At 54.9% G+C, this 27,687-nt stretch overlaps 2 protein-coding genes across 2 annotated transcripts in view; both read right to left on the bottom strand.

Annotated features, from left to right (window-relative positions):
• Nucleotides 1-671: 671 nt before the first annotated feature.
• Nucleotides 672-13,194, bottom strand: ADGRG3 (adhesion G protein-coupled receptor G3). Its single transcript, XM_075009124.1, has 13 exons — nucleotides 13,177-13,194; nucleotides 12,136-12,358; nucleotides 11,497-11,668; nucleotides 10,742-10,883; nucleotides 9,721-9,867; nucleotides 8,457-8,618; nucleotides 8,340-8,379; nucleotides 7,190-7,290; nucleotides 6,368-6,480; nucleotides 5,337-5,617; nucleotides 3,845-3,938; nucleotides 2,554-2,843; nucleotides 672-1,875 (listed from the first exon to the last, which is right to left on the bottom strand). Exons 1-13 carry the CDS (start codon nucleotides 13,192-13,194, stop codon nucleotides 1,757-1,759), a joined length of 1,902 nt encoding a protein of 633 aa, XP_074865225.1. The 3' UTR covers nucleotides 672-1,756.
• Nucleotides 13,195-24,808: 11,614 nt separating this feature from the next.
• The window catches only part of ADGRG1 (adhesion G protein-coupled receptor G1), a 45,560-nt gene continuing 42,681 nt past the window's right edge, over nucleotides 24,809-27,687 (bottom strand). The window contains exon 14 of the mRNA XM_075009212.1: nucleotides 24,809-27,632. Coding sequence (XP_074865313.1) covers nucleotides 27,511-27,632 — 122 coding nt within the window. The 3' untranslated portion in view covers nucleotides 24,809-27,510. The remainder of the gene's footprint in view (nucleotides 27,633-27,687) is intronic.

The raw sequence follows: 27,687 nt of genomic DNA on the forward strand, positions 1-27,687 counted from the left end.
TGGCCTCCCCCTTTCCATGTTAGGAGAAACAACGGCATTCCAGCAACGAAGGGTCCTGTGGCACCTTATAGACTAACAGAAAAGTTTTGAGCATGAGCTTTCATGAGCACAGACTCACTTCATCAGATGCGAAAGCTCATGCTCAACTTTTCTGTTAGTCTAAAAGGTGCCATAGGACCCTTCGTTGCCGTTACAGATCCAGACTACCACGGCTACCCCTCTGATAAATGGCATTCCAGGTACACCCCATTGTCCTGGCACACCCCAACCCTTTTTGCTTTGTTATAAGAGGACACCACCTATCAATGTTGTTAGGCCTGGCTCTTTCTCAGCTATAGGGTAGATTACTCAGTAACATTCCATGCTACTCCTAAGTACTTCAGGGAATGCTCGTACCATGTAGGAGGATATTCTGTAGAGGCGTAGTGCTGAGCTGGCAGCCAATGCAATGCTGCAAGCAGGGGGTGTAAATGAGTGTGCGCAAAAGGAGATCTGATTTAGCTCAGTGCCCTACCCTGGAGGTTCCCAGTGGGGTCAGGAGGAAATAATGTCATTATACACCTGTATTAATGTATTTATTGAAAGGCCTCAGCTGTACATATACAGTGCCATAGACTAGTTTGAGTGGAGGGGGCTACTGCATGCTGGAGTTATCAGAGGTGAATGGAAGAACTGTGTGTTCACCTGCAGGGGTGGGATGAAGTAGTAACAGCCAAGACTCTGGCCTCCTGGCAGCTGTATGCATCGTACTCACCTGCCTGGAATTAGGGGGGCTCTGCTGTTGGGGACCAGTTCCCAGGAGCCCGTGTAGCCAGACTCCTCAAGCTCCAGTCCCTCGAGCTGATGCTCGGCCATCTCTGTTCTGATCTCATTTCGCTTCTCTCTAAGAGGGGCATTTTAGGAAGGAGGGGCCCAAGGGAGTGATAGCTCGATACCTTTGGGGAGCTTGGTCTAAGTGAGCAAGGGGCATGGGTGAGGTCCCAAGAAAGCTGTGATGCTCTACTACAATGTCAGCTGGAGTGCTGGCGCTGAAGTCCATGAAATGCCAGTGCTCTGGGCTCTCTGTCTTTGGGTACTCAAGGCCCCTTACTTAGCGGCTGGCCTCAACCAAGCATTGCTCCGAGGGCAGACCGTGGGGGGGCGTAAACTGACCTGTAGCTAGGTAGCCTGGGGCAAGTGACTTGACCCCACTGTGGTGCAGTTCACCTGTCTGTAAAATGGGTATAACACCTACCCTTGCATGGTAAGTGTGTCTTCACTACACGGAAGATTGACCCGAGCAGGGTCAATCATCCGGGATTTGATTTCATGACCCTAGGAGGGATGTGCAAAATTGAACTATTTAGGGGTAGCCAGTTGACCCCTGTACTCCTCAATCTCATGAGGAGTAAGGGAGGTTTCTCCCATTAAGCTCCCTCTGTGAGGATGGCCAGGTAAGTTGATTGCAGATAAGTTGATTCCAGCTACACAACTGCCAGAGCTAGAAGAGCGTATCTATGATTGACTTTAAGGGCTAGCGTAGACTCGGCTGATGGAGCAGGTTAAAAGTGAGGCCCAGAAGGCTGGCCGCTTGCTTGTAGTTCCCTGCTGTAAATGCTAGGCACAGCTCCCCACCTCTACCCCACCATGGGAAGGAGCTCAGGTACTCCAGCTTGTGGTGGCCCATCCAGCCTGAGTGGCGCTCTCCAGCTTGCTCTTACATCGCCCGGCAAACTTCTCCTGGTCTGGCTCCCACGGTCCGGAAGAGAGGCTGGTATCACAGCTGGCCGTGGGAAGCAGTGGTGCCTTTCCCATCCCTGCCGCCGCCAGAGGAGGGGGTGGGTGTGCCTTTCCTTGGGTAGTAGAGGACGGTGAACCAGATGAATATGAAGAGCCCTGGAGAGACAGACAGGCCTTGCTGAGGGGTGGAAATGTTGGAATCTGGCCAATGGCTCATGGTCCCTGTACTTTTAGCAAAAAGCATTGGAAACTAGCCTTGTAAATTCTTAGTGTGTGTGTGTGACAGCTGAGAGTGGCTCAGATGCCATTCTGGGGGGAATTTCACCCATCTCCTGCTGCCCTAACTAGCCCACAGCCTGCCACGGTGATGTGGAAGGAAGCTCAGCTCGCTTGGCCCAGCTGAGTTCCTGTCCCACCACTCGCTAAAGGGTGGAAGCCACAAACTTCAGCAGCGACTCAGAGCAAGTCCTTGTATGAGAAACGATGGCATTCCAGGCACATCCCATTGTCCTGGCACAACCCAGCCCCTCCTGTGCTTTAACTTTTAAGAGGAAGCCACGTATGCAATTCGGTCATCCTACTGTGGAGGACGACAGCTGTGTGCCAGCTGTACCGCCGACAGGAGGCAGTGGGGCCTGCGGAGAGGACCCAGCTACCAGAGCGCCAAATAGCTTTCCATTGCTCCCAAGCTCTAGCACCGTTCTTTGGGGAAGGCAGAGCTGATGGGTCACTGCTCTCCATTAAAGGGGAGGGGACAGCCCCACTCTGAGCCACAGCTGTGGCCCTCTGGTGCGTTGCCCGACTTTTGTGCTTGTGGCAGGAGCTGGCCCTGACCTTGCAGAGAGTTGAGCACCGTGAAGAGGTAGAGGGCAGGCACAGACATGGTGCCGTAGGTGAGGAAGGCCAGTCCCCAGGTGGCGCCCAGCAGGCAGGCGAGGCCGAGCAAGGTGAGGCCCCGCTTCCAGGCCTCTCTCTTCTCCTCCCTCCCTGCTCTGGTGCGGTGCAGGCTGAACAGCTTCCAGGCCACCACCCCAAGGACCAGGCTGTTGACGAGGAAGATCAGGCCAAAGTAGCTGCAGTTAGTGACGTAATGGACTGCCAAGTGAGCGGTGTCGATCCAGCACCTGCAAGGGATGCTGCAGTGAGCCTGGGTGGGGGATGCTGGGGAAGCTGCTGGAGTTGGGTGGCAGCACCCCAGCTGTTGGCTCACATCGCACGTGGCTCGCCTAGCACAGGGACCTGCCTGCATAAAGGGCCTCCTGGAAGGCAGGGCCAGGAGGTCTCCAGAGGGGGACAAAGATGGTGGGGGGCGGGGGGCGGGAGTCAGCCGGGGGGCCTCAAGGCAGGGGGTGGGTGGGGGTGGGGAGGCCAGGGAGGCTAAAGCGCCATCAAGAATCACACCAGTGTTGCTCTGAGGGCAGACCACAGGGGGGTAAACTGACCTGTAGCTAGTTAGCCTGGGGCAAGTGACGTGACCCCTCTGTGCTGCACTTCACCCATCTGTAAAATGGGTATAACACCTACCCCTGCATGGTGAGCATGTCCACTACACGGAAGACTGACCCGAGCAGGGCTGCTTGTTCTTCCCGGCGCTTTGCCCTCGCTCCCTGGCAGCGCTGGGCGGAGGAAGAGCAAACAGCCCTGGTATGAAGCTTGGCCGGGGGATTTCAGCCCTCCCCTGCTCTCCCTAAATGGTGCCTGGCAGGGGAGGGACCCAGGACAGGTGCAGTCCCAGGCTGGTGTGACAGCAACACCCCAGCCGGCCCCGTTAGCCTGCCTGGCTGCCGCAGAGCCCTGGGACCCCGGCCCTGGAAGTGTACTACCAGCTCCTCTCCCGCACTCCTTGGCCCACTGGCTCCTTCTGACTGGAGCAGCCTTACTGTGACCCCAGGCTGGCCGTCTGGGGAGACTGAGCTCCTCCTGGCCTCTTACCCCTCCCACTATGGAGCTGTACCAGGGAACCAGGCTTGGTAACGCAACTGCAGAGACCTCAGTCAGAAAACAGGGCAGAAGCCTTCCGGGATACTGAGGAGGCCAAAACATGCAACAGGAGTGGGCTTGCTTTGCCCAGCCGAGGTGCTGGGCTCATCCATGCCCCGGACAGCCAGGAGAGCGGGCAACTTACAGGGCCACGGTGGTCTGGTTGGCCGCATCCGTAACGGTGTATTTCCCATAGCTGTTCATGCTGCCTGTTATAGTGACCACTAGAGCAGGAAAGCCTGAAAAAGCGAAGGGAGGAGTTGGTGAATGCCCCAAAACACGTAGCTGTTTTTTTTTTAAAAAGGCTGTGACCGCTTGTCCATAAAAGCCCAGGTCCAGAGGCGGGGCTGAAGCAGCAGGCGCGTCTCAGCAGGCACGGACTGTTCTGAGAAGCCATCTTGAGACGAGGTGGTGGTATTCGGAGACTTAAGCTGGATGGGATCTAGTCTCCTCCTATGCTCCCAGCAGTGGGTCTAAAGCCCTCTGTGACAAAGTGAGGTGTGTGAGGATTTTATCCCCCCTGCTTAGGTTGCATGTGTGTCCTACCGTCCTGCGGTAAACCAAGGTCAGTGCCTCAGTTTCCCTAACAGCAACGAAGGGTCCTGTGGCAACTTATAGACTAACAGAAAAGTTTTGAGCATGAGCTTTTGTGAGCACAGACTCACTTCATCAGATGCTGGTCTTGGAAATCTGCAAGGCCAGGTATAAATAAGCCAGAGCAAGGGTGGGGCTTACTACCAGCAGTTGATCTGGAGGTGTGAACACCAAGGGAGGGGAAGCTGCTTTTGTATTTAGCCAGCTACTCACAGTCTTTGTTTAAGCCTGAGCTGAGGGTGTCAAATTTGCAGATGAATTGTAGCTCAGAAATTTCTCTTTGGAGTCTGGTGCTGAAATTCCTTTGCTGTAGGATAGCTACTTTTAAGTCTGCTACTGTGTGGCCCGGGAGGTTGAAGTGCTCTCCTAGGGGTTTTTGTATATTGCCATTTCTGAGATCTGATTTGTGTGCGTTTATTCAGTTTCCCTAAGTACCGCATCAGTTCATAGTGGGGAGGGGAGTTTCGGCGTGAGGACTTCTCACATGTACACCCCAGCCCTCCCTGCTTTTTGTAACCAAGGCAACCAGGTGACACCTTTCTTCCCCCGGAAGCAGTGCAGAGGCAAGAGGAGGGTCCTGGCTGGTTTCAATTGGAACTGGGCTGTGGAGTGGAGCAGTCCGGTCTGGCTGGAGGAAGGAGGACCAGGACCTGGCTCGGGGACCCGCTCTCCCTGAGATGGATGGTACTGATGGCTTCTCGTGTCTGTGTGGACAAGTCTGGTCTATGCTGTGTCCCTGTCACCTAATAATCTCCTGTTCTCCCTGTTGAGTGAGAATCACATCTGCCTGCAGACGGGGTGCAGGGCCTGGGGACAGCCCAGCCCCCCTACTCCGTGACACCACTCCCAGGGTAGGGGAACTGATCTCCAATCGAGGCAGACATTCAGTCCAGAGGACCTAACCTCCTTACTAAAGCCGGTCAGCCTTCGGTCCGAAACACATTGGCTGTGTCCCTTTCTGAGCTGGCCCTCAGCTCTCTGGGCCGAGCAGCCCACCACTGAGCCAGACACCCCAGGCCCCAGTCCAGGGAGATGCAGCTTACCCCAGCCTATGAGGCACAACTTCACCAGGTAGTGCCGTATGTAGATGTTGGTGACTTTGATGGTCAAGAGGTAGAGCTGAAAGGCCTCGATGGCCATCCAGGTGAAACAGCAGAGCAGACAGTAGTGGGTGAAGCCTCCTATGCCCTTGCATAGGCCCTGGTGACCCAGGCTGAAGATCCAGCCGTTGAGCAGGTAGGCCAGGTTCAGCAGGAGCAGGCTGCTCATGAGGTTCACGTGGATCTTGACTACGTTGTTGGACTTGAATTTTTTGTAAGCAAACCTGCGAGGCAGAACGGGGCTCAGTGAAGACAGCTCAGGGAAAGGAAGAGCCCCCCCCTCCCCAAGCGCTGCTTGGGAAATCAAGGGGCGGGTGCTCCTGTCCTTCCCGAGGGAAGCGGGGTAGGGTGTGATGTGCATGTACGGAGGCTATTGATTTAGTCGCTCCACCGTATGGAAGGAGACGCACGTTAACTCCAGAGCTTCCTCGGAGGAACAAAGGGCAGAGGACGTGGAACGACCTGGGGAAAATAAACGGGCCCAACCATGGGCTGGCAGAGAGAGCAGAAGGGGCGGGAAGCTCGTGGCGATAGGGACTCATCTGGCGGTGCTACTTGTGTGCCTGGTGACCAGCCCAAAAATGCCTGGTCGTGACCTCCAGGCTCCACAGCCGTTCGAGGGACTGGCCGACAAGGGGTGGGACAAATGACCCCCTCCCAGGCTGCCCCTCAGAATCGGGGTGACTGCAGCATCGGGGGTGCCTCAGAAACAAACGGCAGCAGGCCCTCACCTAAGGCTGTGGAGGAGACTCGTTCTGTCTCTTTGTAAGTGGTCTAGGTGGCCCTACAGGGAACCACACCTCCAGGCAGATGCTAGAACCTGTGAAGGCTCTGGCAGTGCACCAGTTTGCTCAAGGGCAAAGCCCGGCCCGTAGGCTCTGCATTCTCTCGTTTCCAGGTTCCAGCAGGAGAGCCGTGTGGGGGACACCTTCTGGAGGTCAGCCACCTAGAGAGAGAAGCTGGAAGCATCTTACCTGAGCGCAAAGTACAGGCCAACTATGAGGACTGAGGAGACCAAGGAAATCCCACAGCTGACATTTGCTATAGTAAATAACATCTGTGCTGTGACTTTGTCCAGGGATGGAACCTGCCAAACACACACAAGAGCTGGGTTACAACAGGTGTGGGCTGCTGCAACCGTAGCCCTGAGAGGACACAAGAGCCGGGGCAGCGTAACAACCTTCTGGAGTAGTATGGACAAAGTCCCAAACTGCTGGGCAGGGCTGGGGTGGGAGTAAAGACAGGCCCAGCCCGGTAAGCCCCTGGGGTGAAGAGAAGGGGAGTTAAGCGTGAGACCTCTTCAGGCATAACAGCTACGCCTAGGGTTGCCCTTTGGCAGGAAGGAGAGATGTGGTTCTGAGTGGAAGTCGTGTGTCCTGCAAAGGTGGGGTGGTGGTGGAGGGAGAGTCGATGAAGGTAGTGACAGAACAGCACTTACAACTCTAGCATCCTGGGGCTGGAAGAGACCTTGGGAGGTCATCGAGTCCAGCCCCTGGCCCAAACTGGAGCAGACAGTGTCAGCCTCTGCTTTGGTATTGCGAGCCACACCCTCAGCTGGAGAACACCCCCCTCCGCCACCCTGCTGAGCTGGGTTGTTGATTATGAGAGACCCGGGTTGGAGGAGGAGGAGCCCGGCTTTGGGGCTCCTCTGACTTTCTACACGCCTGAGCGAAGGTGGGAGCAGACAGCTGGCTGCATAGGGAACAGCTCCAGTGCAGACCAGGCCTGGCCTCTGGGGCTCAGGACGGAGCAGGCAGCAGCGGCTGAAAGCAGCAGGTGCGGCGTACAGGTGATACCAGTAAGAGGGTGAAGAAGGTCAGGTGGTCACAGCAGCACACTGTCTCCCTGTCTCTGTGGTCAGTGAGGCAGCCAGACGTGTTCCATCCTCCGTGCGGGCCTGCAGGAGTCACACGGGGGGAGAGACGGCCTGTAACCTGAGCCTACCCCGCAGCCTGGCTGTGCACCAGGTGGGAAACCTAAACTGGATGTCCCTGGCAGTGCCCGGGGGAATCTCAAAGCACGGCTTGAGAAGACATGGTAAGGCCTCCAGTTTGGGGAGGGGATGGACACTGGGTGGGATGAGGGGCTCGTTTGCCAGGGTACAGGCTCGGAGGCGATGCTGACGAGGATGTATATGAGTTGGGACAGGTGGAACCTCTCTCCTCTGGCTCCCTCCAGATGAGAGAATTTGCCAGATCACAGAAAGTCAATATTGTCTCGCGCATCACCAACATTTCCACTGCTTACTGGCCCTTAGAAGACATTTAGGGCTAAATTAGAGAGGTTCCACCTGTATCTTTCCAACCTGTGAGAACAAAGGACATTCACCACACAACCACCCATAACACGCCAGAGCCTGGGCCTCACATTATTAAAATGGGCAATGCCTCTTCAGGCACAGATGATGAGGGGAGGAGCCCATTGGTACATGGGCATGGGCTGGTGTTCCTGCGTCGCTCACTCTACGATGGCTAAGATCTGCTTATCACCAGAGGTTCTCTGGGGAGTCGTCTGACAATATGTTGGCGACAGTGGTTCCCACTTGTGGTAGGCCCTGACCTGAGCCAGAGACCAGGCGTGCAGATGGGCCTGAGGAGTTTGACTTGGTGAGCAATGGAGTTACAACGCACAAGAAGCCAAATGTGCGGGGCAACGGCAGCCCTGCCCATTCGGGGTGCATGGCAGCACCTCAAGCACTCCTAGGAACAAGGCCTTGGTGGTGGAGGACGCGGGCACGCCACAGAGCTAGCCCACAGCACCAAGGGGTTGGCAAATCAGTAGGTTCCTGGGAGTCTCGTCCCACCCGGGTGAGCCCGAGGTGCTGTCCTTTCTGGGTGGGTGGCCTGTCTCTTGCTCTCCTCTCGAGCCTTCTCCTGGGCTGCCTGCACTGCCTGGGTGAAACTAGGGTCTAACCTCCACCCGGCCCAGGCCTTCCGCCTCACGCACCTTTCTTGGTGTCCCAGAAGACGCACTGCCGGGCTGTGTTCTGCAAGCACAGAGCGGGGGAGTGAGCATGGCAGCCTCGCCCGGCGAGGCGGAGAGAGGAGGGGAACGCTGGCTCACCAGGGACAGCAGTCTGTGGACGAAGGTGAGCTCCACGCAGTCGTGGAGGCTGGCGATTGGCTTGCTTCCCACCTTCAGGCTGACCAGGACATTGTCTACCATGGTGCCTGGCTGCTTAGGGTCCTGCGGGACATTGGCAGAATTTCCATGGGCACCATCCGGCTGTACGTGGTGACAAGGGGGGGTGGAAGCCAGACCCACTTAGCGCAGTGGTCTGTCCGCCTCTAGCAGCGAGTGGGCCCCACGGTGGCTGATGAGCCCGTGGTGGGCGAGGAGTGGGGGTAAACGCCTTTTGATTCGGCACTCTTAGGGGCACAGCTGGCTGTCCACCCACTTCAGGCCTTGCACTACCATGGGGCCCACCAGCTGCTGCAGCCACGAAGGGGTTAATTCAGCCACCTGGCCTTTGTTCGACTCACGAGTGGAATCCAGGAGTGGCCGTCACTGGGGGGATCTTTTCCCTCCCTATTCAGCGCTGCCCGATCAGTGAGGCAAAGGAAGGGCTGTTCGCCTCCACGGGCAAATCGGGGAGCGCTCAGGTGGCAGTGGGCAACATTTGACAAGGGGCCACTCCAAGAAGCTGGCCAGGAGGCAGGAGCTGCCCTCTTCCAAGATGAGAACGGAGGCGGGGCGGGAGGTTGGGTGCGGGAGGGAGGGAACCTGGGGTAAGGGATGGGGGTGGGAGCTGGGAGGAGGAGGTTGTGAGCTGGGGCAGGGGTCTGGGATGCAGGTGGGAGTGCTGGGTTTGGGCTGGGACCTCAGGCAGGGGATTGGGGTGCAGGGGCTAGGAGGGGTGCAGGGGCAGAAGGAAGGTTTTGAGTTATGGTTGGTCTGGGTGCTGGGGGGTGGGGGTGAAGGTTAGGGTTATGGAGGGGCAGGGCGGGGCGGGAATGCCAGAGGCCGGCTGTGGCTGGGAGGCTTACCAGGATGACCTCCCTGAGACAGGCTCCTTGCCTGCTGCAGCCCCAGACCGCTCCATGCAGGGCTCTGCTCCAGACACCAACGGGAGGGGGAGGCGTTGAATGCGCCTCCATCTCCCCGCCCCCCCCACCCGCCAGCAAAAATCTCTCAGCTCCTATTGGCCATAAACCGGCCAATGGAAACCGAGAGACTTTGCAAGGGGTGGGAGCATCCAGAGCTGAGACCGACCTGGGGCAGGAAGTGGCTTAAAGCAACAGCTGCCCAGGGCAACCCATGGCCCGTCCCTTGCCCACCCCGGGCCACAGGATCAGCTGACCCTCTGCTCTGTTATGGTCCCGCTTACCTTGAACAGGCCCATTTGTCCCACGTTGAGCACCATCACTGCCACTTTGACGTAATTTGTCCGGTTGGGAATGGACCGAAACAGTCCCCTGGGGAGTCTGACGTGGCTCATGGTCCCCTTCACCCTGGGGTCTCTCTCCTTGGGGACCTACACCATGGAGCAGGAGTTCCTTATTGTTTGCTAGAATGCCTCGTTCCTCTGTAGCGCCTCAGGAACCCCAGACGCTTCACACACACGAGGTAAAGCTCTTGGGCGGTACGAGGTGGATTGTATCCAGAAGTGGGGAAGATGCTCCAGCCATTACGTGAGTAAAAGTGCGGCTGCTTTCCCGTCTGGATACTCGAGTACAATCTCGCTGCGATGTGTATATGCAGACGTTTACTCAAGTAGTTTTCCAGGGGGACCCGGTCGCTTGTACTTGAGTATGTCCCCCGCAGCTGCACTTTTACTCCAGTAACTTTTTCCACCTCTGATATTATTAAACCCCCTTTGGGGGGAACCAAAGACAAATAGGAAGTGACTCACCCAGAGCCTCAGTAGCAGAGCTGGGCCTAGAACCCAGCTGTCCTGTGGCTGAATTCTGAACTCTAGAGGCTCCAGCCTTGCTGAGGCCACAGAGGCTTGGTGTGATGGACTCGGAGAAGGAGAATGTTCCTCCAGACATGGAGGACCCATGTCCTATGTTTACTCAATTAACTTGGACATGGTGGTGAACGAGAAGGAGAGGAGTAGTGAGATGCAGCTGCCAGGCCCGCCCCACCCCAACTTCTTCCACTGGCGTTTTCAAGAGGAGCGTTTCTTCATAGCCCCATTGCAGCTGGAAACAGGAGCTCTGAAGACGTCTCTGGACGCATCATGGCCTGTAGTGCACCAGCAGGGGTGTGAATGCAACACGGTGGTTGCCTTTGGCAGGGTGGCCACCCCGTACTATCACCCTCTACCCCGAGGTGCCTGCCTGAGCGCCTAGGCCCGATGCTCAGACGGAGACAACGTCGCCCTTTGGGGAGGGAGGGTTTGCTACCTCGTGGGGCGAGAGCATGAAGACGAGATCGTGAGTGATGGTGGTGCTGACATGCTGGACTCGTGCCTTCACCCTGGCTTTGTCTATGATGCCCTCGTTCAGCTCCTCCTTGGAGAGAGAGGCCTCGAAAGTCAGCAAGCAGCTGCAAGGGGAGGGAGGGAGGGGCGTGGTGAGAGTTGGGGTGGGGTGGCCCTGCCGGAGACTGAGCGACCTCCACCCCAGGAAGCGGAGGGGCAGGACGTGCCTCTGAGGTGTATTTCAGTGACTGGGGAGCAGAGAAGAGCCTGGCTGGTGCAGACTCTGGGAATAACCTTTCCACAAACACTTTTACTCAAGTAGTTTCCCAGAGGGGTACCAGTGACTTGTACTTAAGTACACTGCCCCCAGAGCAGCTGTTCTTTTACCCAAGTAACGGGGGGGGGGTTACTTTTCCCACCTCTGCGTGTGTGCGTGTGTGTGAATGTACTTAAGTACAAGCCACTGGAAAACGACAAGTAAAAGTACACGTGCACGCACGTCACATCTTTATGTACTTAAGTATCCAGAAGCGAGAGCGGCTGCACTTTTACTCAAGTAACTTTTGGGGTGCTTTTCCCACCTCTTCCTGACAGACCCCGCTGTCCTGGGGTGAACCCTGGCACTGGCCCTTTCTGGCCAGAACTGCCTTAGCAATGGCCTGCCCCTCCCCTGCCCAGGAGCCAAGAGACCCCCCTCCTCCAATGCAGCCCTGCCTGGGTGCCGGGCCCCATTTGTACCTGTGGAGCTTGTCCTCCAGACATCTGCAGGAGCCATTGCAGTCCAGCTGCAGCTGCTCAGGGGCGGAGCAGAGGTTCGTGGTGTTCTCCCAGGCCAGCTCGAGGGAGAAATTGGCCAGGCTGTCGTCACAGTGGCTGGGGTTAGCATCCCCCCTCAAGTCCACCTGCAGCGCTGTGGGGGGCAAGCACAGCAGCAGGGATGGGTGGCCCCACTTCGCCCGGCTGCCCAGGAACGTGGCGTGGTTTGGAGACCCAGCAAATGGGACAAGGAGCAGCGCACGGTGGCGGTGGGGTGGGGGGGAGTCATTAACAGCCTAGAGGAGACCTAAGCAATCCACCCTGATGCTGGGAAGGGCTGTGGCCAAGCCTCTTGCGGGAGGAGGCTGGTTAGCTGGGCCCTGGGGTGATCTGCGAGTGGCAGGGGGCAGCAGAGTGGTTCCAAGGGGCTCCCTGCCACCCCTGCCCTCAGAAAATGGCACCTTTGCCGGCATCCCGCCTCCTCTGTCCAGCCCTTGGCACCTGTGCCAACTCCCCCCGTCCTTTGTGCCTGCCAGGAGGCAGCAGCACAGCCCCTGGGCTGCCCTGGTGGAAGGAGAGATGCTGGAGAGCATCACGAGATGCACTGTCACCCCATCCTACCTGGGGATCTAGTGGCCTTGCGGGAAGGTTGGCGAGGAGGAGCTGAGATTCGGCAGCTGGTCACCCTACCCCAGCTACTGGCAGCAGCAGCGGCATCTCTTCTTGCTTCAGGCAGATTTGCCTCGCTCCCAGCCAGGCTCCCCTGTGAGCTGAACGCCCAGGCGGCCACCCAGTTGATCAGCAGACCCCCCGCAGCCTCCCACGGTGGGCAGCATGTGTTTCTCTCGGTGGTGCACAGAGGTGGGGAAAGCACTCAAAAAGTTACTTGAGTAAAAGTGCATCGCGCCTCTGGGTACTTGAGTACAATCTAAATGTAACGCGCGTGTGCACACATTTTTACTCAAATAGTTTCACAGACTTGTACTTAAGTACACCCCCCCCCAGCTGCACTTTTACTCAAGTAACTTTTTGGGTGCTTGTCCAACCTCTGTTGGTGCACATCCACCTAGGCCCCGGGGAGGGGTCCAAACCTAATATACAGAGTCAACCGAACCTGAAAGTCAGCCCCTGTGCCCCCAGGTGCTTGGCACTGCACAGAGGTTGAACCAGGTAGTGGTGACCTGGTTCATGCAGCTGGGCATGGAATGCATTTCCTAACCTCCTAGGGACCTCTGGGGTGAGCCCCTGCCGGGCTCAGGGGTATAACCAGGAGTAACAGGCCTGAGACGACAGCAGTGTGGGCTAGAATGTGACTGAATACACTCCTGGCAGGGAGCCCATAGTACTTGGCATGGGACAGCAGTTTGCATCTTCCTAGCCCCAGAGGTGGAAAAAGCACCCAAAAAGTTACTTGAGTAAAAGTGCAGCTGCTTTCACTTGTGGGTACTTGAGTACAATCACGATGTGACGTGTGCTTGTGTGGGCGCATGCATGTATACTTCTACTCAAGTAATTTCCCAGCGGGACCCCGGTGACTTCGCATTTGGTTTAGGGAAGAAGGGGCTTTCGAAATCAGGGCGTCCTTTTGAAAGGCCCCCGGCTACACGGTGTGTGTGTTGAAAGCGGCACTTCTGATTTGCGCATGGCTGCCATTATACTAACGAGGTGCAGCAGACTCATGGCTGCGCCTCATTAGCCTCTGCCAAAATCCCTCATGAACATGCCCCTTCCGAAAGGGAGGGGTAGCGTGGCCATAGCCTCTGTGTAAGTGGTCTAGATGCCACAATGTGGGACAGCGACCCACTCCCAGTGTGAGTGTGTGCTTGACACACTTCCCCTAGCTGGGAGGGCGCACCAGAGACACGACTGAAACCACCATCAGGCAGACTCAAACCTGGGACCTCTAGAGCTGAGTCCAGAAGCCGCTAAAGTTTGCGCGAAAAGCCAACTGGCTCTCAGCCGAGGCCATGGAAGAGGCTTTTTCTCTGTGGATGTGGTCTACAGGCCACCCTGTGGGACAGTGACCCACACGTAGGTGTGTGGGTTACACTACTACACCCGTAGGGCTATGTCCACATGACAGAGATGTCTCAGAAGAAGCCCTCCAGAAAGATCTCTTGTGAAAAAGCTTCTTTCAAAAGAGAGTGTCCACACACACATGAAAGCAGATCAAAAGTGATGTGCTCTTTCGAAAGAACACAAGAACGGCCATTACTGGGTCAGCCCAAAGGACCATCTAGCCCAGCATCCTGTCTGCCGACAGTGGCCAGTGCCAGGTGCCCCCGAGGGGGTGGACTGAAGACAATGATCTAGTGACTTGGCTCCTCCCATCTATCTCCAGCCTCTGACAAACCGAGGCCAGGGACACCATTCCCACCCCCTGGCCAATAGCCTTTTATAGACCTAGCCTCCATGAATTTATCTAGCTCTTCTTTGAACTCTCAGAGTCCTAGCCTTCACAGCCTCCTCTGGCGAGGAGTTCCACAGGTTGTCTGAGTGCTGTGTGAAAAAGAACTCTATTATTACTTTTAAACCTGCTCCCCATTAATTTCATTTGCTGTCTTCTAGTTCTGAAATTATGGGAAGAAAATAAATAAGTTTTCTTTATTCACCCTCTCCACGCTGCTCATGATTTTATATACCTCTATCATTTCCCCCATCAGCGTCCAAGCAGCCCCTGATCTTTTGAAAGAACGGGCTAGGGTTCGAAAAAATCAGGCCCCAGGAGGACTGCTCTTTTGAGAAAAAAAAAGAGTGCCTGGGGAGCGTCTACACACACTGTCTTTTGACAGAAGCTTTCGAAAGGGGGCGTTTTTCCTGAAACGGAAAAGGATGAGTGATTTCGAAGGAATGCTTTTTGCATGTGTAGAGGCTCCATGGGATCTTTCGACAGAGCCCCCTCCTTCTGAAAAAAAATCTTTCAAAAGAACTTGCTAGCACAGACACAACCTTGCTGTACTACAACACAGACCAGTGGCACTAATACCCGGGTGAGCAGTTGCCTTGGGAATGCGCCCGACCGCGTTCGGTCCAGGGGTTTGTTTCAATACAGCTACATGCAGTAGCTGTGGATTTCCAAGACGATGGTTTTGGGGATTTTCAAGATGCCACTGAAGAAGTTGGTCCCCAACTGGGCTCACCACAAGCCAGGAAGCACAACTGTCACACCACCGGCTGCTCCCTGTTAAACACCAGGGACCTGGCGTTACGGGCAGACACCAAGCTTGTCTTGGTGGACGTGTGATCAGAATGCTGGGCCCACGGCACTTCCGCGCAACCTCCTCTGGCCAAGTCAATCTCGCTCAAAGAGAACGAAGGCTTACGAGAAGTCTATGCTCTCTCTTTCCAATCCTAGCTCTCACCAGTGCACACTGTCCTGAACACTGGCCTTTTAAAGGGTCTTTCCTGCTGGATAAACTGTCCGTGCAGTCCAGTGATCAAACAGTTTGTTGAAGGGAGAACATCTTACTTAGAGCTCTACAGCCACTTGGCTAAAGCACCCAAGTACCTTCAGGTGACCCACACAACTTCCCACTCCCCGAACTTCCCTTCTACTCACCCAGCAATGGCAGGAAGATCAGGACTGTCGCGACCGAGGAGTGCCTCATGCTCTGCAGTGGATTCCCCATTTTTCCCATCTCTTTTAAGCTTCTCTTTCAATCCGCTCTGTTCTCCACCCTATCTCGTGTCTTGTCTCTCTCTGGTTCTGCGCTCAGAGGTTTAAATTAGGCAATGAACACATCCTCATTTCCTATCTGAGCACTTCACGCTTCCTCCGGAATGTATACAGAATAAACTGGCTCCTACAGGGTTCCTGGCTGACGATAGACAGGGCATTCCCCAAAAACCACAGCTGGGTGTCTCCATTCTCAACTCATGGGATTTCAGCTGTGGCTGGACCTGGTTGCCTGCCTGGCTGGGGCATGGATGAACTCTTCTCTCACCGGCTGCTTCCTCCCATTCCTCTCTCCAGGGGCTTAACCAGGTAAAAATTTGCTCACCCCCTGAGCTAGGCCTCACACAGAAGCCGTCTGGCTGCGTAAGGTGACATCCGGCCTTCCCTAGAGTAAGGGTGAGCAAACTTTTGACATCCAGCCCCACTTTTTGTCCTTGCAGTTAGCAGGGCTCCCCCAGCCTGTCTAATGTGATCCAAACCGACAGACATTTTGGTTATGTTCGTATGAAAAAAAGACAAACCAAACCCTTTCGGCAGGAGTAAAAGTCTATTTAGGGTGTAAAAACATTGTGGATAGTGCTGTATATCACTGCGAATACCCTGACATAAAGCCAGTAACATATTTCAGCATTAAAACGAAAAAGCCATCAAGTAGCACTTCAAAGGCTAACAAAATAATTTATTAGGTGATCAGTTTTCGTGGGACAGACCCACTTCTTCAGACCATAGCCGTACCAGAACAGACTCGATATTTAAGGCCCAGAGAACCCAAAATAGTAATCAAGGAGGACAAATCAGAAAAAAAATGACCAAGGTGAGCAAATCAGAGAGAAGAGGGGTAGACATAGAGGGGCACAAAACAGATATAAAAACACTCCAGATCCACAAACCGGTTAGTCAGCGTTTTAACGGAGTGGGCCGTTCTGTTAACGACTTAAGAGTTTGCATGTCACTGAAGAAAAATTTTCACACCGCTATTGAAAGGGAGGCAGCCGAACTGGCTTTTATATTGAAATTTGGCACATTAACGCGTGGTTTGAACTGGGATGGGAATTTTCTGAGTTACTATAGGGGCTCGTTTGCATACTTGGCTTAATCTAATTCTTGACCTTACCCCGCTTCTGCCCCTCTACTCTCTGATTTACTCACCTTGGTAATTTTTTTCTGATTTCTCCTCCTTGATTACTGTTTTTGGTTCTCCGGGCCTTAACTATCGAGTCTGTTCTGGTCTGGCTCTGGTCTGAAGAAGTGGGTCTGTCCCACGAAAGCTCAGCACCTAATACATTATTTTGGTAGTCTTTAAAGTGGTACCGGACTGCTTTTTTGTTTCGATAGCATTGTTAATGAAATGGCTGAGCCTGAGACCCAGCCCGTAGGGAATTTCATACCCTCCCTGAGGGGGGCTCACCCCCCAACTTTGCACACCCCACCTTAGAGCACCTGCAAGGCCTACGTGAGTGCAGCAGGTGATTCCCGTGTCTGGCATCTCTGAAGCAGTGTCGCGAGATGTCCGAAGGGGAGTTGGGGCGGAAGCCCAGGGCTTGAGAGCCAAGTCTGGTAAAAGAATCAGGTGGATTAGGAGATGACCGGTGCTTCATGGGGCCGGTCGAGGGTTATGGGCTTTTAGGGGACATGCGGTGAGCGTGCAAGCTCTGCCGGCTGGCACTGTCCTATTGTGTGTCTGGGTGTAAGAGCTCACACCAGTGCCGCAGCAAGCTCAGGATGCGCTGGCACAGACCAGCCTTCCTGTTTGCTCTTAATGACACTCGGTGAAGGTAGATGTGGGTGAGTCTACGTGCACTGCGTGCGTGAAAGTGGGAATTCACCGTGCACGACAGCTCTCCCCGCAGCGTGTGGGTGTCTAAACATGTGTGCACTTTGCACTGCAGCCCTTCCCAGTGTCTGGGTGTGTGCACGCATCCAGGCACTTTACACGGCAGCTCTTGCTGCAGTGTGGGTGTGCACGCACATGCACTTTGCACAGCAGGTCTCCTCAGCATGTGGGGTGTATCCCATGCACTTTGCACATTTGCACTTTGCATGTTTGCACAGCAGCTCTCCCTGCAGTGTATGGGTATGCACACTCATTCCCTTTGCACGGCAGCTCTCCCTGCAATGTGCGGTGTGTACCCCCATGCACTTTGCATGTTTGCACTTTGCATGGCAGTTCTCCCTGCGGTGTATGGGTATGCACACTCATTCCCTTTGCACGGCAGCTCTCCCTGCAATGTGCAGTGTGTACCCCCATGCACTTTGCACGTATGCACTTTGCACGGCAGCTCTCCCTGGAGTGTGGTGATGCACATTCATTCCCTTTGCACAGCAGCTCTCCCTACAATGCCTGGTGCGTACCTGCATGCACTGTGCACGTAAGCACTTTGCACGGCAGCTCTCTCCACAGTGCAGGCGTGCGCACACACATATACTCCACCCAGCAGCTCTCCCCGCGACAAGGGTGGTAGTGCTTTCCCTCTTAGCAGCATGTTCTGAAAGCTGCAGGCACCCACAAGAGGCAGTTCTTCGTCCTTTTCACTCTCGTCTCTCCCGGGACGGGGCGGTCTCAGCGCCAGGCAGGGTAAGGCAGCTACAGGAGCTGCTCCTCTTATCACCCTCTTGCAAGCGCAGTTACCCCATCGGTGCCCACGCCCTGTGGGCGAGCCAGCGCAGGGCTTCTCAGCTCCAAGAACTGTAAACCACCGCGGCAACAGGTGTCTGGAAACCAGACACCCGTACAGACCTGTTCCTGGGGAACCATCTCCGCCACAGCGCCTCCCTGGCCTGGAGAAGCTCTGGGGAGCATTGTGAGATCGCTGGTCAGTTGTGACACACTGGGGCTCATTCCGCGCCAGCCGAGGCAACACGATCCTGCATGAATTGAGGGAGTAAAGCAGCTAGGCCACGCAACCGTCATCAGCTCAAGGTGTGAGCTCGGCGGGGCAGGACTTTCTGTTCAGTGTGCATACGGCGTGTAGCACAGCAGGGCCCTGGCTCACACCAAGGGCTCCTCATCGCTACAGTAACAAGAATACAAATGGTTTCAGGGCTCAGCACGCAGAGGCTGGGACGTGGTCATGCTAGACCTGTTGGCATCACCTTAACTCTGCCCATGCGTATGCGCAAAGCGCGATCTCAGTTTCTCACAGTTATAACAGTTGGATGAAGAAGTTACTCACCTTGGTGCAGTAAGAATGGTTCTTGGAGATGGGTCCCTGTGGGTGCTCCACGAAGGCGTTGGCATGTCCCTGTGCTGTAGATCGGAAGCTTTGCAGAGCAGTGCCCCCCTCCACGTGCCGTACTTGCATAGGAGCCAGCAGGTAACGTCACTGTCCCAGGGACAGCGCGTGGCACACCTCTCCTCTGTTCCTTTTCTGCCTGAAGTTCTTATAGGCTCCAAGTAGAGGGGAGAAAGGGAGGGTCGTGGAGCACCTGCAGGGACGTATCTCGGAGAGCCATCCGGAGCGCCCCGAGGTGAGTAACTTCTCCTCCTTTGAGTGCTCCCTGTGGGAGTACATGGCGCATAGGTGGAGAGGCCGAAGGGAAGTATGACGCACTGGAAATGTTGCCCACTCACCATAAATTTGAGCTATTTCCTGTATACAGGCGGGATGGCCATATGGAAATACGCATCTTGAAGGCCAAGAGTTGTCAGCCAGTTGTGGTACCACCGCTGTGAACCCTTGACCATGCCACGTGGCCGGACAGGCGCACATGCTGATGGGATCAACCACAGGGCTTTGTTGGACCTGCTATTTTGCCAGTAGCAGGGCATGGTGTTTGTGCCAGGGATGGGACCACTTTACGTTTTTGAGGCTCATTAGCCTTAAGTTTGCCCAGTCATTTGGACACCGAAGCCAGTTCCTGCCACCTCTGGGGCACATCAGGTGATGGCAGCCCTGGCAAGCTCTTACCTGGAACCCTCACAGGGAGAAAAACAGGCTTGAAGTTGTGGGATCCGCCCCTGTTGGGTGAGGGGGGATTCCCTGTTAGGATCTACTTTGACATTCTTAGATTTTTCAGCTCTTGCAGAGCTCGCAGCTGGAACAGCAGCAGCTGCGTTATCTAATGTCACCATACATATGGCATAAGCAGGATGTGATTCTTATTTTGTTTCCGTCTGACACAGGGACCTGAATGCCCAGCATGAAGGGTGGCGGTAGAGTCTTTCTGAGAGGGGAACTAAGTGCCTGTGAACTCCGCAAGAGGTTCAAAAGTTCTGGGGAGACGGGGTGGGTCTTCCAGTCTTGCCTGATCCACCTTTGGGAAACCGGAAATGTGGAGCCATGAGGCTCTCTTCATGACCACTGCCACTGCTTGGGAACATGCGACGGTGTGGGTGGACCCAGGGGAGGTCTGTAAGGCTGTCCTCACTATGAATAAGCCCTCATTAGTATTAGCTATAAATTGCTGTCTTTTATGAACTGGAACGTAGTCAATAAAGGCAGGTGTTTCGTTCAGACGTGTGTGCATATATTTCTCCAGCAATGCTGTATAGTTTGATATACAGAGCTGGAGAAAAGCAGATGCCAGTGCTATCAAGTCGCTCCCACTCCTTATCAGGAGGAGTGGATTTAGTTAAACTCTGTTTATCCCTCTGGCTGGCAGGAACAACCCTGAGGGAATTAGTAGGGGTGTATGTGTAAGGAATGTGCCAGCAGGAGCGCAATACTGCTGAAGGAGTTGGGGAATGTGTCCTTCAGAGATCATGTGCATGAAAATACAAAGGTGGGCATACGTAGCGCCTTGTAAACAAAGCCTGATGGGAGCAGGCAAAGCAATGAGGTTTTGTCTATGGTAAACGACATGTTGTTGTAAAGTCACAATTTATGCTGTCACCCAGTGTAAGAATTGCGAGGACACATTCCCCAGCTCCTTCAGCAGTCTGGAGCTCCTGCCGGCACATTCCTTACATATATGAAGGCGAACTCCGCACCTTGTGAAGCGACATGTGTCCAGTCTGTCATGTTGCCGACTGGCAAAAAGTGGCAGGCGTTTGCCAAACGAGGGCAATGCCAGCTTTACTGAAAGCATAGGGTATTCTGGTGAATTTATGTTGGGCGTCGGACTAGGACATTAGTGGAGTCTCTGGTGCGTCAGCCGCCGTCCTAAAGAGAGATTGGAATAATTTGAAGTCATCGCCTGTAGAGGGAGGCGATAGCATCAGCGTAACCTCAGAGGAGGACAGCTGCGGCTGAGTGTGTGGTGAATCATAGGAGACATCACCCCTGAGGAACTGGTCTGACTCGGTTTGAGCCGTGGACAGATCCAAAGATGAGTTCCAAGTGTGCCTCGAAAAGGGCCGAGCAGCCTGTGGACATTATTGCCCCTCCTGAGGAGTTCTGAGAGGTACCCAGGTGAGCGGTATGGACATCCCAGGTGGTTTCAATTGGCCAGGCAGACACTGGGGCATCATTGATTGTAGCCGATGCGTCCGTTTGGTAGGGGAGTGACGCCTAAGCGAGACACTGTTCTATCGAGACGCCACTTCCTCCTCTCTGCATCGGGAGGGTGCGGGGCTGTCGTGTTTGACAGACACGGCCTGGCCAGTGACGGAGAGGCAACTGTACCAAAATGAAGCAGAAGGTACCGGCGTTGCCCTTAAGAGATCCCGGAAGGGAAAAGGGTGTGAGTGAGGCACAGGTGAGAGGCCGTACTGCGGCTGCCAACATTTACCTAGTCATGCAATGGGATAAGTGCCCACGCTGATGGGCTCAAGCAGGGGCTCTGCTCGACCTGCCAGTTTTGCCAGTGGCGGAGGGCATCATTTGTGCCAGCAAAGGCATGGCTTTAGGTTTTTGAGTCCCATTTGGCCGAGGCATGCCTGCTGCTTTGGGGCTCACAGACCGGTCTTGCGAATCTCGGGGTGCGGTAGGAGAAAGAAGCCCCAGCAAGCTCCTGTCTGGAGACCCACAGGGGAACGGAGCCAGCTTGGTATCACAGGATCGTTCTCTCTCGGGTGAGGCGGATCCCCTGCTAGCATCTGCACGCGCTCCCTCAGGTGGTTTAGAGGATGTAGAGGCCGCAGCTGGAGTCGCAGCAGCTGCTTATCTGACATCGCGGTATGAACGGTGTAAACGGGGTGCCGAGAAATACAGAAGCAGTAAAGCGTTGTGGTGAAGCAGTTGCTGGGCTGCGTAAACCCTGAAAAAAAACATGGCTCGCTCAGGAAGGCCCCATACACTCAGCCACCCGCCCCCCCACTTCAGGCAAAGAAAAGACTCTAGCCTGGTGAAGTCCGGCAGGCGAGAGCAGCAAAGCGTATGCAGCAGCTGCTGCACTAAGCCTGCAGTAAATAGCAGGGGTGGGGGTAGAGGGGACCGGTCTGAGAGGGTCTCCTCCGATGAAAGAAAGAAACTGAAATGAAAACACTCGTGCAGAGCACTGCTCGGTGCAGGAGCAGCAGGCAGAGGTGTAACAGCCCTGCGGTCAGCCGGTGTGGGCTTGGGCTTCCCAGAATGCTTACGCACGCTGGCCAGGTCCTTACACCCCGGGGGAAGTTGCAAATGCCGCCTGGGTTAGCGCTCTTCTGGAGCCCCAGCGGGGACCGGCGCTGGCTGAGGCTTCAGGGATCACCCTTTATTTATTCAAAGGGGAGTCCCTGTTAGCTGCTGAACGCGCACTCCTCTGTGCGGAGGAGACCAAGCTGGCAGCTACAGCGTCACTGGTAACAGTGGCCCGACACCTGCCGGGCAATACAAGCGGAGGATTGTCGGAGGCGTAGTGGGCCGTCTTGGAGAAAACAGCATTTGAGAGAGAAAATAAAAGTGCTGTCACGTGGGAGGCGCTGAGACAAACCAGGGCTTACTTAAGAACATCCCTTGTCCTCAGTGACTCCCCCTTCGGGTGAATAGAAAGGTTCGAGCCTGGGAAAACAGACAGGCAAGGGCTGTAAGATACCTGCAGCAGGAGCTGCTGTAAGCCTGACGTAAAGCACACACAGCAGGTGAGGGGGAGGAAGGGGTTGACACAGTCCTCTGAGGTGAAAAGAGAGGAAAAAATGGTGGCAGTTGCTCCAGCCCAGAGGCAGAGCTGGTAGGAGCTGCCGGTGGAGGCATACGGAGCTTTTCTGAAGCCTCTGGCTCAATAATGTCAACTGATGGGGCTCGCTTGGCCTCTGCCTCAGTTCTTCCAGATGAGCAGGGTCTGCGTTTCCTCGCGGCACCGGACACCGATGGCGGCTGGAGGCCTATGTTGCTGCTCAGGAGCAAATGCCTCAGAGGCACCCGTTGGTGTGGGTCGCCTGGTCTCTCCCTCAGATCTTGCTGAGGAGGGCCTGCGGCTCTCATGGGTGGCACCGGAGAATGCGAGGCTCCCGGCAAGTCAGACAGCGACCCGGTGAAGCTGTCACAGCCCGGGAACCTCCGCGGGGCGACGTGGCTACCCTATCTGAGGGCTTTTGCTGCGTTTGGAGCATCCCTAAATGAGCGGGACTTTTGCCCCAGTAGTGCTTTTAACCATGCTTCGTGTTCCTTCCCGGCGTACCCCGGCAACGGAGGCAATTAGAAATGCTGTGGGATTCACCCAAACACTCGAGGCAGGAGACGTGCCGTCAAACATGGGCGTAGCTCCTCCGCAGGCATCACAGTTCTTTGTAGATTCAGGCATTAAAAAATAAAAATGGGCTGTCTCCGTGAAAAAAACAGTGGTTATAAGAAAAAAAACCACTGCCCCGGCTCAGCTGCTGCCGCCGCCACCTTCTTTTCTTCTTTTGACGTAAAAAGGATTTAAAAATAAATAACAACAGGAGGGGAAGGAAGAAGGGAGGCTGAGTGAAAATCCTAGGTCTTTTAGTCAGGAAAATAGAGCTGCTCTGCATCCGCCCACAGCTGAGCACTCTGTCCTCAGTGCGGTGCCATTTTCATCCCTGGATCACCAAGCGCTTTGCAAAGGGGCAGCGCCATTGTGCCCACTTTACAGCAAGGGAAACTGAGGAGCAGAGAGAGGTGATGTGCCTAAGGTCATTTGGCAGCGGAGCTGGGGTGCCAATCTAGCTCTTCCAACTGCCATGCGCTAGCCAGCAAGCCGCATTACCTCCCTGCAGTGTGATGCACCACGTTGTATGGGATGCCAGACATCTGCACGTCTGCAGCTGGCCCTCGCTATTAACAAACCTGCTTGCGTTGACCTTTCACTATCACCACCAGCCGGAGGGGCCCTCGGGCTGTGCAGGGGAAGGGGCCCGGAGGGCTCTCCAGTTAGAAGCAGATGCAAAATCACGTAAAAGCCTTTTTTGGGGTGTGACTTTTTGCTGTGTTTGGCCTCCTGCTGCAATGCTGGGGCCTAAGGGGCGTATTGGCACCCACCCGGGCTGACCTGCGCAATGCACTGAATTGAATGAACTGTTCCCAAGTGTAATGGAGGCACCCATTACGAATCCAGCCTCCTACACACAGGGGGTGCTGGCGGGGGGGAGGGGGCAGCATCATCTACTTTGCTATGGAGTTTTGGGGAGCCTGGGGTGTTTTTAGCCAGGTGGGTCAGGACTTTCAAAGCACTGCATAAAGCTGACTGAGAGAAAGCCCAGCCTGGCGGCCAAGACTTAGGCTGCAAGGGAGTAGCTCTGTGACCACACAGACCAGTCGCTTAACCCTGCCACTTCCCCAGCTGAATGTGTGAGCGTTTGTCCCGGGGTGAAGCTGAGCACAAGGTCTGGACAGCACCCCGAGCTCCTCAGGAAGGCCCTAGATTGGGGCCTGCTACTTGCAGCTCTGGAGATGCATGAAACTTTATAGGGACTTCTTTGTGGCTCCTGCCACTGCAATTGCAAAGTAAAAAAAACAAAAACAGAACTCCCTCCTGATTATTTTCGAGAAACCGTGAATGTCTAAAAAGCCCAAAGCTTATGCGCCAAAATATCTTAGTCTATAAGGTGTCACAAGACTTCTTCTTGTTCTCGAAGCTACAGACTAACCCGGCTCCCTCTCTGATAAAAGCCCAACAGTGAACAACTCAGGTCTAAAGAGCAAACGATGTGTGATCGCAAGACAGTGGCTAACTCCCGCTTTAATACGTGCAGTGCATTGTGGGATACGACACTGCAGCTGTGTTTTGATCATGTTGCTAATAAGTCTTGATTGCAGCATTCCTGCTGGGAAGGGCAACGTGCATTTGAAGACAGAAAACAGAAATTAAACGTGAAGTAAAATTGGCACCATTAAAGTGGGTTTGGGAGTGAAAGTCGGGAAGACAGTGGTACAAACATGCACGTGTAAAGTGGGAGGAAAGAGTATGAAAAAAGTTTGTGAAGGTCCAACATTAAACACGTGTCGCATCACAAATCACTGTGTGCGCGCAGCTCTTAAAATAGGGGTTACAAAAATTACAGCTTGATATTATTTATTAAGGCTCATCTCATACTCACACATTTTGCGGCTTTTGAATTATTGAGTTTTTAACCAAATTCAAAAAAAAATGGCTCTTCTTGCTATTTTGGTAGCTAACCCCTGGCTTAGATCCTCAAGCCCCCTGGAAAGCTTTGGGTGTTAGGTGCCTAAATCCCCTTGACACCTTAGCTCCTAATTCCCATTGCCTTTCCACGCCTCCCTGCCATGTAAATCTCTCTCTGAAACTACAGCAGGGGTGTGAAGGAGGTAGAGAATAAAGCCGTGGGGCCAGACTGCATTAGAATGAGAATATTTTATTTAATAAGCAGAAATCAGATTTGACACAACAGAAAAATACAGTAAAATTCCTTTAATCCGGCCTCTGATGGTCCAGTATCTGGCAATAATAGTCCCATTGAAAGAGAAACTGGGAAAATTTGGTGGTCTAGCATACAGTAACCTCCCGCTTCATGCAGCTTTATGCCGCGCAAAACTTGCTATCATGTGAGTTTCGCACAACATGAAGCTGCTGGGCGCTCAGCCTGCCCAGCTTCCTGCAGCTGTGGGCAGCCAGGTGGGCTAAAACCGCTTTCTCCCTGCTTCCCAGAGCGGCGCTGCTCGACACCTGCACTGGTTCTCCCCCCATTAAACCCCCCACCAGCTCAGCCTCCCCAACTCCCCTGCCCCCGGGGCTCCAGCTCACCCCCCTGCGCACCCTGGCTCACCTCCCCCCGCAGGGGGCTCCAGCTGCGTGCTTGGGGCTCCCGTCCAACCCGTGCCTCAACCTCCCCACATGCCCCAGCCCCAACCCTGTGTGGAGCCAGCTCACCCCCCACCCCGTGTGCAGCTGGCTCAGTGTTATCTGCGGGGCTCCAAATCCCACCCCCTGCAAGCATCCTGCCCCAGTGCATCACAGTTCAACTCCTCCCCTGCCTGGCTCAATCCACCCCGCCCCCCCATGAGCCCAGCTTACCCTCAGTGCATGGGGCTCCAAATCCGAGTAAGTCGGGGGGCTTGGGTGGTGGGTTGGGGTGTGGGAGGGGGGCAGGGAGGTTAAGCCTGGGGTGGGTTAGGGCTGCAGAGGGGCCAGGGGAAGTGGCAACTGTGGGCACTTCCACCCCCAGCCCCTGAGGGCCTAAATACGGGACAATTCACCCCTTTTAAAAAATAAGTAGGGAAACCTTTTTGGCGTCCCAGATACGGGACCGTCCCGCCCAACACAGGAGGGTTGCTTACCCTCTGAAACGGGAGGAGCGCGGGGTGGAAAAGATGGGGACGTGTGGGGGTGGTGAAGCTGCAGGAGTGCAGGGCATGTCCAATAGTCTGGAAAATTTGGTAATCCGGCACCTGTCCGTGCCGGATTAAAGGAATTTTACTGTAGAAGGATCCGAGACCTGTTTCGTTTCAGGAGCGAGGGCTCTCAGCAGTTAAACAGATTAGTTAGTCCTTTCCCAGGATGCAAAATGCACTTTTATCCATTTGGTGCATGTGCAAAATTCCACCCATACTCAGCGACTGGCCCCTTCCACCCACCGTCAGGCCAAGCCCTTGGTGAAGTGACAGACCCTACCCTAAGAGGCCAAGCCCCATTGACTTGCAAGGAATGCTGGGCATCTTACACTCATTTTCCCCCTGCTGAGACCCGTGAATTACAACAGCACGAGAGAAGTAGAGAGTCAGAGCAACCTGGCCTCTCCAGGACTGCCTGCGGGGAGTCCGTTCCACTGTAGAAGTTCAACAGTTTCAGGATAGTCTCTCTGTGTATCTAGCCATCCTATGCCCCAGCTGATCTCAACAGCCACATATACTGGAGAGGGAGATTACCCCAACCTCATGGGCTTTCAAGTGAAGGCCTTGATTGCATCCAGAGCTGCAGGCTCTGCATCTGTGTAAGAACTGGTTAAATATTTACTGATCTATCACAAAACTTCTTGCGCTGGCGGGAGCGTCTGAGGACGCCCCAAGCCTAGGCCCAAACAGCCCACAAACTAGGAGTGACAAAGCCTGGAGAAGCGAGAGCTGGATCTGCAAGAAAAGGGCGCAGGTCCCTCGGCAGCTGCTTTCGCAGGTGTTGAGGTGAGCTGGGATGGATGTTAAACCCATGTGACAGACCAAGGCACAGGGCAACAGGAGGACAAACCCACTTCAAGAGCCACACAGCAATCACCATCTCAGCCATGGTCCCTCCAGAGCCTACTCTCTCCCTGCAGCCTGACGGTCCCGTCCCAGACTTGTACCTTGACGCCAGTCTTCTCCAGCTCCATTGCCTCACGTTGCCCCAGCAACACCTTACACACCCAGGGCAGGAGAGGTGACGGCACCCCCCTTCCACCTGCCCTTCTTACCTAAGGTGCAAGGAGCTGCACAGAGTTTGCCTGGATCTCTTGGCCTCCCAGAAAAACACCTAAACCTCTGCAACACTCAGAAAGTTGTGGGCTACGGCAGCTGAACTCTCCAGTTGCCCAATCTCTCCTCTTCCCTTGTGGCTTCACTTGGCAGCTGCCTGATGTGCCAGGAGCCCTGGGGGAGTTGGGTACCCGACTATCCCCGGCCCCTGCTCCCAGCTGTGATGTGGACAGAGCTGTGAAGGGAGCATGAAATCAGAGGAAGTCCCCAATCCCATCTGAAAAGGCCCTCCTGGCTCCCAACGCCCTCTGTCTTTTTCCAGTGATGTTTCTACTGAAGCCTGCGCGCGTGCTCCAATCAGGGTGTTTAATGCAGCTGGGAACTAGGCAGGGCTGGACCTAAGGGATGCAGAAGGGAACATGCAGAGAGAAAAGGAGCCGCAGCTGTGGGTAACGGACCCCGTGCTGGCAGATTGTGGCTAGGGCCGTGTGCGAATCTCTCCCTTTCTTGTGATGATACATGGCCACACGTAGCAAGGCAGGAGCATCAGGCAAGCTTGATGCCTCTACCTCCTCCTCCTTCCTAGAGCTTGATCCCTGGGTGTTGAGGGGTGAGCATAGGCAGTCCCAGCTGTGACCCCAGCAAGCGGGCGGTTCAGTACGCGCTTGTGCGGCTGGTGCTGGAGTGCAGCTTGTCGCTGTCGGAGCTGCTCTGTAAGGACTGGCTCTCTTTGCAGGGCAGCACCATCATCCAGTACCAGAAGAAGATGAGGAAGCCTGCATGAGACAGGAGAAAGGGGAGAGCCTTCAGCCGACGGGGTAATGGAGGAAC

Source organism: Carettochelys insculpta, chromosome 14, assembly GCF_033958435.1.
Source record: "Carettochelys insculpta isolate YL-2023 chromosome 14, ASM3395843v1, whole genome shotgun sequence".
NCBI classification, from domain to species: Eukaryota; Metazoa; Chordata; order Testudines; family Carettochelyidae; genus Carettochelys; species Carettochelys insculpta.